The 11,485-nt window shown below is 44.6% G+C and overlaps 1 protein-coding gene across 3 annotated transcripts in view; it reads right to left on the bottom strand.

Annotated features, from left to right (window-relative positions):
* Positions 1-912: 912 nt before the first annotated feature.
* PLEKHA8 (pleckstrin homology domain containing A8) overlaps positions 913-11,485 on the bottom strand; it is a 31,132-nt gene continuing 20,559 nt past the window's right edge. For 2 of the 3 annotated variants that reach the window (XM_044450678.1, XM_044450677.1), the window contains exons 11-14: positions 11,057-11,187; positions 9,164-9,234; positions 8,847-8,908; positions 913-6,872 (exon numbers count right to left, since the gene is read on the bottom strand). In XM_044450678.1, the coding sequence (XP_044306613.1) occupies positions 6,675-6,872; positions 8,847-8,908; positions 9,164-9,234; positions 11,057-11,187 (462 nt within the window). In that variant the 3' untranslated portion in view covers positions 913-6,674. Of the gene's footprint in view, positions 6,873-8,842; positions 8,909-9,163; positions 9,235-11,056; positions 11,188-11,485 lie in introns of all 3 variants that reach the window. The other variant, XM_044450679.1, reaches the window with a different exon arrangement.

Here is an 11,485-nt window from a genome sequence, read left to right as displayed (position 1 = left end):
CCATATATTGAAGATGAAACTCAAATACTTTGGCCACCTAATGAGAAAGAAGGACTCCCTGGAGAAGAGCCTAATGCTGGGAACAATAGATGGCAAAAGAAGAACGGGACGGAAGAGGATGTGGTGGCTAGATGGAGTCACTGAAGCAGTTGGTGTGAGCTTAAGTGGACTCCGGGGGATGGTGGAGGACAGGGAGGCCTGGAGGAATGTTGTCCATGGGGTCGCGATGGGTCAGACACGACTTTGTGACTAACAACAACAAAGCAAGCCAATGATGGTGATGAGGAGAAAAATGCGGAGCAGCTGCTGGCAATGGTGGTGGGCGCAGCAAGGGCAAGGACCTGCTAGAGAAGCCTTGTCTGGGGGCCTGGAGCTGGCACTGGGGAAAGGGGGGCAGAAAAGACCCTTCCACCAACATAGCTGGCCCAGTGCAAATCTGGATGGCTGCTCTCAGGCTGTGGAACCCCTTGCCAGAAGAGGGTGGGCTTGCTCCCTCTCTTTGTTCAAGCAGGCTTTTGGTATGAAAGCACCTCTGCTTACACTATTATTTTGCTTTAGTTGTGTCTTAATATATTATTGTGTTATAAGAAACCTGAAGTGTTAACTGATGATGGGCAATTTTGAGGCCCAGCATCCCCATCTTATGGTTCACTGTCTTTAAAGCAGACTTGGACTGGATAACTAGACAAATAAAGGACACCTTCAAATAGAGGACTGTTCTCTGCCAGTCCTACATATGTACAGGCTCTGCCTTTGATATCAGACATGCCACTGGTCCCACCAACCTACTGACATTCACTTGGCATCCATGAACACAACTCTTGTGCAGGCAGGAAAGATTCATTTAAATAGGGGTGAGACTTTGAACTAAGCTCTCCCATGGCTAGAAATAATCACTGCACTGCAGCAACATTAAGACAATAAAAATCAAAAGATTTATTGTTAACAGTTAATTGCAGTCAACATGCCATTGTGGTCAATGGGAGACTTGACTGGGATTGTGCCGAAATGCTCCGTTGCTGACAAAGTGCTGACCGCTTTCAAAAGAAGTACTGATCATTTTCAAGCCATGCAATATGATCAATGAAGTGGGAAGGGTGGAAATAATAAAAAAAAATAATATGGGTGCAATTTTCCTGCTATGACTTTTACCATGATGCCCTATTTGTCTTTAAAAAGTAATAATCGTTTTAAATTATGGATCCTTCTGTAACTTCAAGATCCTCAAACGTATCTGGTAACCATTAGTATTTCTAACATTAAAACTTGCAGCTTTTTAGAATATGACAACATGCAGCCATGCTTTCAAACTGCTTTTTGTAATTAACGATTTTAAAACAAAGGAATATTACAAAATACCAAAACAATGTAATACATAGTACCTCTGAGGGAGGGGAACAGAAAGCCTCAAATAAAAATTTGGTTCTTCAATCAAATCCAACAGTCATAAGCTACATTACAAAGATACAGTTTACAAGCTGAAACATACCAACAGCAGTTCATACAGTACAGCACAAGCTGTCCGATTCCTTGTGGATTCTTCAGTCTCACACAGAATGTGCTGAACAGCCTGCTTAGAATAGAAGTACAGTTCACAAAAGGTTGACACGAAACTACAACGTATTTAAAAGAGCAATCAGCTTCTCTTTACATTGAAAACTACAGGATTTTTGCCTTGCTGCTCAAATCCCTGAGAATATAACTTGCCAGCCTTGAAAAATGAATCATGTGATGGGAATGTACCATGGTGTCATGGAGCAGCCAGGTTTACAAAAGTCACATCACGCTCTGGCAATGAAAGATGTTATCAGCTGTCAACACGAAATGCCTTGTCGAGTTGAAAGGTGTGCGTGGCCTTCTTCTAAGTCAAGCACTTTGGCTTACTATGCTGTGGAATATTCATGTAGCATGGCGCCAAAACACCCAGCTGTTTCCATAACTGGGCAGATAGGTTTGGGGCCTTGTTTACTATCCCCACATAATGGATTCTGTATCCCCCATGTCATCCATGCTAAGCTTTACCATCACTTGATAGAAGCACGGTGACTATAAAAGCCAGCATTCCATAGCATAAAAGCACAGTTTCTCAAAAAGTGACTGTATTTTGTGAAAGGTTGCCAGAATCCTTCATTTAACAGAGAAGTTTTACCATATGAGAAAACAACCAGCCATTCAGCAAGCGAGGAAGACTTTTCTGCACAAGGAACAAACCCAATGAAATGGCAAACAATCAGGGTCTGTGAAAAAAATGGAAAAGTGTTTTTTAAAGTAGTTGATGCAAGTGTCAATTACCAGACAACGGACAATTGTCAGCTTAAGCCAGAGGTGGCCAACTTGTGTCCCTACAGATGTTTTGGACTACAATACTGACTGCGGGAGTGTCAGTGATACAGTCTCCAGCTCTAGCCTAAAATGGAGACCTTGATTATACCAGCCGTCTAATGTAGGTCCTTTTTGTGGATTAACCAGAATGGGTGGGGTGGAAAGGAAGGGGGAAAAAAAAGACCAGCAGCCTCTTCTCCTAGCAGCAAAGCTTTGGGACTGATAGTCATGGTGGTAGTTCTGCCATAGAAGTCCATGTTCCCCAACACATGGCTCAGCAGATCTGTCTGTGGAATCTGCTTATGTGAACTGGGCTCCAAGCAAAGAACTACAGAGCCGAGAGCAGTGATCCTCCATCTTGGATGGTCACTTTGGAATGGTAAAAGGGATTTTAAACATTGCCTCCTACTCCAGCTCAAATGCTGCGACCTTTCTATAATACCAATCAAAGCCTGAAGTAAATTTAGACTGCAACCATATAGACCTGGAAGCAAGTTGAACAGAACTCAAAGGGGCTTACTTCTGAGTAGACATTATAGGATTGCACCGTGAGGGTCTAAGTCTTCCATTCTTTTCTATTTAAGTTACTGCTTTGCTGCTGAGGGCATTAACATATAAAGAGGTTACAAGTGGGAAAGTTCCCCATTGAGATTGCTGATAAGAAAAATATGTATAAAGTGCCTGGAAATTAAGGTGCTATACATTCAAAAGATAAATGTAATGCCCCATCCCATTTCATGGAGGAGATTTCTTCATAGTAAAAAGGCAAAAACATTTCTCAGAAACTATTCAGGAGAGTAGATAGGTATAAGGATAGGGTGAGCACTCACAGTTCACAGAATATATTGTCTGAACATTGTTGCAACGAATGAGTTAAAAGCCGATTGATTCATATGGCAGAGTATAAATGCTCTGAATAGATAAATAGTACCAGTTGCAGTTTGGTAAAATATGACTGTGTTTGAAACAATTCTGTTGACTTTCATGGCAATAGCTGAAAACAGGTTTATGAATCGGAGCACTTTTGCCTTGTTAACAGGATAATTTTTCTGAAATTTCCAGATTCCAGATTGGCCATTCATTGTCCAAACAGATAATTTGACATCTATATTCAGACACCCACTGCATTCTAGAATTTTAGAGGTTTTTTTCCCTAAGGCAGTGCTCCTAAAATTCTATTCTAAAGGCAACGGAAACCCAGAAACATGCTTCAAGTATAATATGGATCTATCAAACAATTTTAAAAAGGGTATCTTGTGCAGGAATTCAGTTTTGGGATGTTTCTCTTTATGGTTACTCAGCCATATTTCTCCTGGGGGGGTGGGGGGGAGAACTCAGGAGAGGTCTGGAATATGAATGCCTGTACAGATTGGTCCTATGTAGGATGCATGTGGAACCATGCTTAATGCTGAAGGCCTAACCAAACATTACTTCAAAGCATTGTTTAAAGCGACATCAGGGTGCAAAAGAAATTAAACCAAGCACTAGAAGGGCCAATCTGGAGTCCCTTCCCCTGCTGCAATCCTGAAAAGAAGTAAGTAAACATGGCACTATCATAAAAACATTTTTATTTACTGTTTGGCATTACTTTTTTTACTGTTTCCTGTACCTTTTTGCTGGGATTGCTACTTTTTTCACAATTACTTTCATGTTTTCACTCTTGCTATTTGCAGAAAGAGATATTTTCTGCAGAGGACCAAAGAGTTAGACGTCCTCTCTGCATGCTCTCCTGTCCCCATTTTCCCCATCCCACAGCTTTGAACACTAAAAGAAAGCAAAAAGCCTGGCATTGCTTAGAACAACTCCAAGTAACTTGTGCTTAAGCTCTCAGATAGATTCAGATGGCTGGGGGACCTAACACAGCTAGAGAGAGAGCAATCCCAGGGCCCCTAGACATTGTCCAAGCACCTATAGGAGAGTCCAGGTTCCCAAATCTGAGACCACATCTCTGTTCTCTCAGCCCCATGCATCTAACACAGGAAGAATTGTGCCAGCTGCTCTCTGAGCTTGGGAAAGTGAACTTGGGGGGTGGATTTTAGGGGAGGAAAGGAGACGGGAGACTAGGATATGAAGTATCCTGAAGCCTCTTCAGCCTCCTTCCCTCCCACTCTGAGATGCCCTTGCTCAAGGCCATCTAACTAAAACACAGGGCTGGAGGACGGAAAGGCAACGATGCCTCCGCCACCCTCTCACTCTGCACAGGACACCCAGACACCTCTTGGGTTTGGCATCTTATGCCCATCACCGTAAGAGTGGGTTCTTGTAAGCTTATTGTATGGCAGCTGTAACCACCACCATGTGACGTAGCCTGCCATGCCTCCTCCTTCTGCAGGGATCCAAGAACCTAGCTGAGCAACCACACAAATAATCTCCTCGTATATTGCCTCCGAGTACACTTCCGGGTCGTTTCCGCAGAGCCCCCAACTCTCTGGAGAGCCTTCTCCTACACAACAATTTTCCGACAGGCCGCCACATTCCCCAGATGCATCACATGGTTCCCAGGCCCTCCCACATGGTACTCTCTACGTAGGGAGAATATGAAGCAGCAGCAGGAGGGAGGAGAAGCTTCAAAGCAGAGGCTGCAGTGGCCACTTGCTGACATGGGAGTGAGAAAGACGGCAGCACGGACTTGGCTCTTGCTTTTTTGGCCATGCCAATATAAGTAGCCCTTAGCTTAAAAAACACTGGCCACTGCTCCTTTCAACGTTCCCCTTCCTTTGAACTATGTAAAAAGGAAAATTCTGAATTAGCTTGTCTGTAAGGGATCAGAAGCACCACAAGTTGATATCTGCACAACTGCAGCCTCGGCGTATCTGCATGTGTGTGTGTTTCATACACTGGCTATGCACCTTGGATGAAGATGTTAATTTTATATCTAACTGTATGGAGACTGTTCTTCTTCACCTTTGATCAAACAATCCTCCTATCCTTTTAAAGATGAGCAGTGGGAAGAAAATGCTGATCTGTTCCTGCTTACATTTAAACTTTTTTTTTAAAAAAAGCTTCTACACCTCTTAAATAAACAAGGTTTTAAGAATTAGTCACCATTCCACTAGCATGGATTCCGTTTCAAGACTAGCCTTCTGAAATCCAGCTTTCTTCTGGCTCAGCATTAAAACACCACTTTGGAAACACCGGCGAGGCTATTCCAAGCCGTGATTCCAGCCAGTATTCCCAAAGGCCTCCTGATCCCAGTTTCCAACTGTGCCACATGTCACAGGAAGGAAGCTACCTGCCTTTTATTTTGCTCTGTGGGGATGCTTAGAGATGGGCAGCTGTTCTCAGCCCCCTTCCTCTGGTTCCTGCTTCGAATCCTCCGGCAAGGGATGGGGAGCCACAGAGGAGGCCGGGCAGCTGGAGAGGTTCTTGTAAGCGCTCGGCCAGCCACATGGCTCTCCAGAGCACTAGCAGAGCAGTGATGGGAAGAGGACAGTGGCATGCACACCCCAAGGGAAGGGCCAGCGGCACTGTCCTGCAAGGGGGAGGAGGTGCGAGGCAGTCGGGGCTCACACTCTTGGCTGGCATGAGGACTTGCACTGCGTCTGTCTGAGCATCAGGGAGCATCTGCACTGGAAAATATTGGGTGAACTGGTGCATTCTTCCAGCATCAGCTTCCCACACATCTCACAGCAAAGCCCCTCATAGACAGGTACAAACGCCTCCAACACACACCTATTTGCACTGCAAACGGGTGATCCAGGACCAATCACGGCCTGCCAATTCTTCTGAGTCAGCATCAAAATGCCACACTGGAAACCTGGGATGCTCCTGCCCCAACCTTGACTATATTATGAGGTCAGCCACCATCATGGTCTGCAGCCGCTGCAAACAGATGCACACCTGTGGCAGATACAGCCAAGCAACTGCTTCAGCCTGTAGTGATGAAGTCAGTAATAGTGTGTGTGCACACCCATGTGCGTGGGGAGGTAGTTGTGACATGAGTCCCTGCTTTCTGGTTATGACTTAACTTACGAGAAAGACTTGAGTGGACAATCACCTGCGTGGGACACGGGGCTGGCAAATCCAGACTGGGTTTTGCAGTTGCAGGTTTGAACTGGGCTCCGTAGCATCAGCTGTTGGAGCCAGTGCCCCGGCTGGCCTGCCACAGAGTGACTGCCACGAGGTGCGGCTTCAGGGACTTGCCCTAAAGGTAGGCACAATCTTCTCCAATTACATAGCACCTTTGCATTTAAACAGAAACAAGCACTTTTAAAAAAATGTGTATAAAAAAGAAGGAAGCGTTGTGTCCCTTCCCACGTATGGAAAAACACAAACACAAATAGCCTTCTAGAAAAGAAGCTATGTTAACAGACACAATCCCTGAATTTGCGAGGCACTGATTCAGCTGGAGGTCACACCACTTCGTCTGACTCCAGGCCGTGTTCTTCATACAGTGCGTCCAAGATGCTGAGCTGTTTCTCCATGGCTGGAAGGTAGATATCAAGGTCCCTTTGCATTCCATTATAAAAAGCTTCGTCCTGAGGGTCATATCCATCAACACACAGTGCAGCCAGGAAGCCTTCGTAGGTGGGAGATGCCTTTAACGCAAGCTGCAGAAGGAAAGAAAGAAGGTCAACATCATCCACTAATTGTACGGGATCTATTTATTTCCATGTATTTCTGACAGCCTGGATTGTGTAGTGGTTACAATGTTGGACTGAGACTTTGAAGATTTGGGCTCTTGTCCCCACTCAGCCCTGAAGCTCACTGAAAGGACCAGTCACTCACTCTCAGGCTCATCTACCTCACAGTCTCGTTGTGAGGATAAAAGGGAGAGAAAAAGGTCCATGTAGGTTGCCTTGGCTTCTTTGCAAGAGGAAAAAAGGCAGGGCAGAAATGCAATAAACAAACAAACAAATATCCCAGTTATCTATTCATTTTCTTTCTATACTACCCACAGCGGAAGCTCTCTGGGTAAACCACAATAAATGTAATACAAATTTTAAAAACTTCATTAAAATTACATTCAAATCCATCCAGTATTAAAGATGAGGGAGAGGTAAAAAGTTAAATTTCATATTTGTATAACTGTGCAACCTAGCAAAGACTGACCAATTTATCTTGGCTCAAAGCTTATGGGAAGAAAATATATTTCATAAGGTGAATCAATTAATCACATCCAGCAGTCAAATTCACAGATGTAGAAGGATTTTAGTGTGAAGTGTATGCAGTCTAATTTTCTATTTTCCTCTGACAAGTAACAGTTTTTTAACCCTTATGTTAAAAGGGTTAACAACCCCTCTTATGGCATCCACTATTTAATGTTATGCTTCTCAAAGTGCAGAAACATTCAAGGTTCAATCCTATGCACACTCAGACAGGAAAAAAATCTTGTATCTTCCAGCATCCCCAGGCCTTTTTCTGTCTAAACAGAAAACACGCACAGCCTGTTGCCATTGTGACTGCAGTGCTGTAGGGATGATCTAGCAGGCTACTATTTCTCAGACAAGTTTTGTGCTACCATGTCAAGTCCACAAGCTTCCTGATTCTGCTGCAGAGTCAAAGAAGGAGGAAGTACAGGACATTTTAAGAAGCGTAAAAAATAGTACAAAAAACCCTTCATCAAATCCCAAAAAGAAGAAACTATATCTAGGATCCCAGCATCATTTCTCACCTTAAACAGCAGAGGGTGATGCCATCTTAAAGTGCAAAGAATCTGGGCTCAGAAGAGAGGAAAGGAAGAGAAAAATCCTACCCAGCATTCCCAGAGATCTCTATAGCTTTCTCTGCTAACAGTATTACACTGGGGCGTCAGGAAGGCTAACTGTGATCATGCTTTGTCCCCCTGAGTAGCCAGCCCCCATCCACTCCCTAAGCCAACCCATCCACCTGCCCAAAGTCAATGCTGGTAAACTTTTGAGAGATTTGCAGACAAAGAGGAGATACACCGGGGTATTTCTGCCAGCTGTGACCATGAGAACAACTTGCCAGGCAAAGACCAGAAAGGCAGGCAGTTACACTTCAATACACAAAAGTGAACCCAGTGTGTGTATGTGACTTATAAACTGAATAGATTAAAGATGTGGGCTCTTTTTTTACAGTGACAGCATCATCAGCAGGAACTGCAATCCAAACTCATAAATGCACCAGCCACATGGGCTATGGATGGGGCGCTGTTGCCCTCTGATGCAGAGGAGAGCTCTGTGTAAGTGGGGTGGTATGTAAGCCCTTGGTAACTGAGCAGTGAGTTGGACCTGATAGCTTAAATGTCCCCTTCCAACTCCATCCTTCTATGGTATGTGTGCAGGAAGCTGTCCAGATTAGGCTCTGAAATGGAGTGAGGGCAGGAGTGGAGACGGCCTTGGATCCCCTCACTTCAAAGCCCCTTGGTTCCAGTGAGAGACTCCTAACCCTAAGCTAAGCCAGGCTAGAGTATAGACCAAGAAGCATCACTGACATCACCAGAGGAATTTTGCCACTACATCTCCTGTCCTGGCTGGTGAGAGCCAGCAGGGCTTTGGATTGCCTGCCTCTTTGACTCCCTCTGCCCTACAGCAGAGCTTTCGAAAGCAGTACTGACTCACTGCAAACACGCCGCGGACGACCCAGCTGTGGTGCTGCCGTAAGGTTCTGCCGTAAGCATTATCTGCAATCAAAAGAAAGGAAGGTAATTTGGCAGGAGGCTGCAGAGACAGCCAAACAGACTTAAAGAAATAAAAAGCCACCTATTATTCTGAACACAAATGTGTTTAATGTCCAAGTTTGGTTTCCATGATAAACTCTCCTCTCCCTTGGCACACATGTTCATGAGAAAAAAGAATCAGAGAAGACAGATGTCCCGCCCTCACCCCAGTTTGGATTTTGATGTGCTGTATTTTTTCACAAAATATTCTGTACTCACTCAGTGCTGTTTGAATGTTCTTCTCTCCATTCCGTAGTTCTGTCAAAAATGCCTTCAAAAACTTTAAACCCCTGTTGGGAACAAAATAGTGGCGTTAAAGGGAGGATTACCACTTTGAATTGTTTCTTTAAAATACAGTTGTAAAAAGAAGACATGGCTAATGCGATGCAGATGTTCTATTATGCAATGCTTATTGAGTTATGAATCGGACTCCACAATCCTGTATCAAGGATGCTACAGCGGGAGCTCTTCCACATCAGCAAAGCATTGGTGCTTGAGGTGGCTTCCAACCCTACAGTTCCACAAGGTTATTTGTAAACTGTTCCTCATTTTGTAAACTGCATTCATTAATTGTAAACACTGGCAACTAAGGGCACAATCTTAGGGCTTTCTGATGTTTCCTGGGTGTCCATACCATTCCTTGGGGGGCCAGTTTGAAGAGGCTATGATCTCAGAACTAGGACACCAAAAGCCAACTCCATCCACCCCCAAAGAGCCGCCACAGAAAGGACCAAACTGGCTGCACACCCTGGTGGCTGCGACTGGGCCTTGGCAGGAGAGAAGGAGGGTCATGCCAGGGCAGGGAGAGGAGGAAGTTACAGCTGAGGATTTATGCCAATTCCCATGAATGTCACAGCCTACCTTCATTCCCCTCCCTGGTACTTAATCAGGGGGAAACAGCTGCCTAAAGAAAATGCAGGGTGTGAGGTGCAGCAGCAATTGCTGCTGCTGAGCTTTATGCCTTGCACTGGGAGCATGTAAGCCTCTGAGTTTGGAAGCTTGCGAGCATCTGCCCTGAGGGCAACAGGCAAGCAAAAGCAGGTGGTGGTGAGTGGAGTGCCTATTTAAACAAGTAACATTCTTTTCAAAACAAAGAAAAGTTCCCCCGATCAAGTAGAGGCAGGCTAAAACTCGCTTCCCAATTTTGCATTTTCTCAGGTTTGTGTCTTGAGAAAATGTGAAAGGCATTTGTGGGGAGTGGTGAATTTTGCACTTAACCTTCTTCACGGTGCAAGGTGTCCAAGAGGATGCTGGTGCTCTTCAATATTTGCAGCGATGCAAGTTCTTTTGCAGTCATATGGGCATTCAAGGAAGTCCTGCTGGGGCAGGACACCTGCAGGCAAAATGCCCCTCACTGCTCCCAGCAGGAACTGGCTGTGTCTAAGGTGTAAGTGCAACAGTGCCCGTTGTTACTCTGAAGGCTTTAGAAATGCACATGCACTTGCAGGGCCTCCCACACACAGACTCCCAGCCCGTAAGAGTGGCCATGTGTCCTGTTTCACAGGGAACAGTCCTCTGTTTGAAGGTGTCTTCCATTTTAAGGTCTGTGTTGTCTAAATCTGGTTGAAAAATAAAGTCCCAGGAGGAGGAGGAGGAGGCGGCGGCGGCCTGAAACTGTGCTTCAACCAAATAGAGGACTGAACAGGCAAATGCATGGGCCACCTGGCCCCAGTCTCCCCCTTTAAAGTGATTTGCACTGTATTTCTATTTAAATTATAACAATTGTTTCTAAATGTGCAACACTAGCTATGAAAGAAACAGGCACACATTTGGTGCAAATCTATTTTCTGGAAATGCATCTGTTCTTTTAGACAGTGTGGAAATAGGATGTTTTAGGAAGTGCTGTCAGGCTGAAAGTCTGTGTGCCATCTGTGTGCAGAGAGGCCTGAGAGCAGCATGCAGGGCTTCCAAAAAGCGTATGAAGAGCAAGAAAGGCACCCTTACCAACCCTGTGAACCTAATCAGGTAAGCATGACAAGGGATGCACTGCAGTTGGAAAGACAGCCCTATTTGAGCTTGATAGACTCTGCTCAGAAATGAATATGCTGTTGATGATGCCATCTGAGTAACTCTTTCGGCCTTCGACTGGGTTCCAAGTGTTTAGCAGCTTACCTTCTAAGCCACAGGAGGGCCTCTGTGGCCGAGTGTCTAACCTTGGCCTCTTCATTGTTCACTTCGTGGAGGACAAGTTTCTGAAGTGTACTGAATTCCTCTTTGTTGGTCAAGTATTTCTGATTAATTTTCTGAAAGAGATAGAGAGTCCAGTCATTGACTTTATTTTTTAAAATAATTTTTTAAATTTATTTTTAAAAATTTAAAAGCTGTTTCTGTGTATTAGTGGACTCCCTAAGCAAACCATGACAAAAGTAAAACAGAGGTGAGCCTATCAGGGTTGGAGAGACATTAGGAAGGGGGTCAGAAACAAAGCTACCCATATCATACAGCATTTATACCCATCTATGGTGTGACCACACTGAAATACTTTGTACATTTTTGGTTGCTCCATCTCAAAAAGGATACATATTATAGAGATGTGAAGGC

The sequence above is a fragment of the Varanus komodoensis genome, unplaced genomic scaffold (assembly GCF_004798865.1).
Source record: "Varanus komodoensis strain SLA01 unplaced genomic scaffold, ASM479886v1 scaffold68, whole genome shotgun sequence".
NCBI lineage: Eukaryota > Metazoa > Chordata > Lepidosauria > Squamata > Varanidae > Varanus > Varanus komodoensis.
The sequence above is the reverse complement of the archived record's forward strand: the minus strand, read 5'-3'. Positions and strand labels throughout refer to the sequence as shown.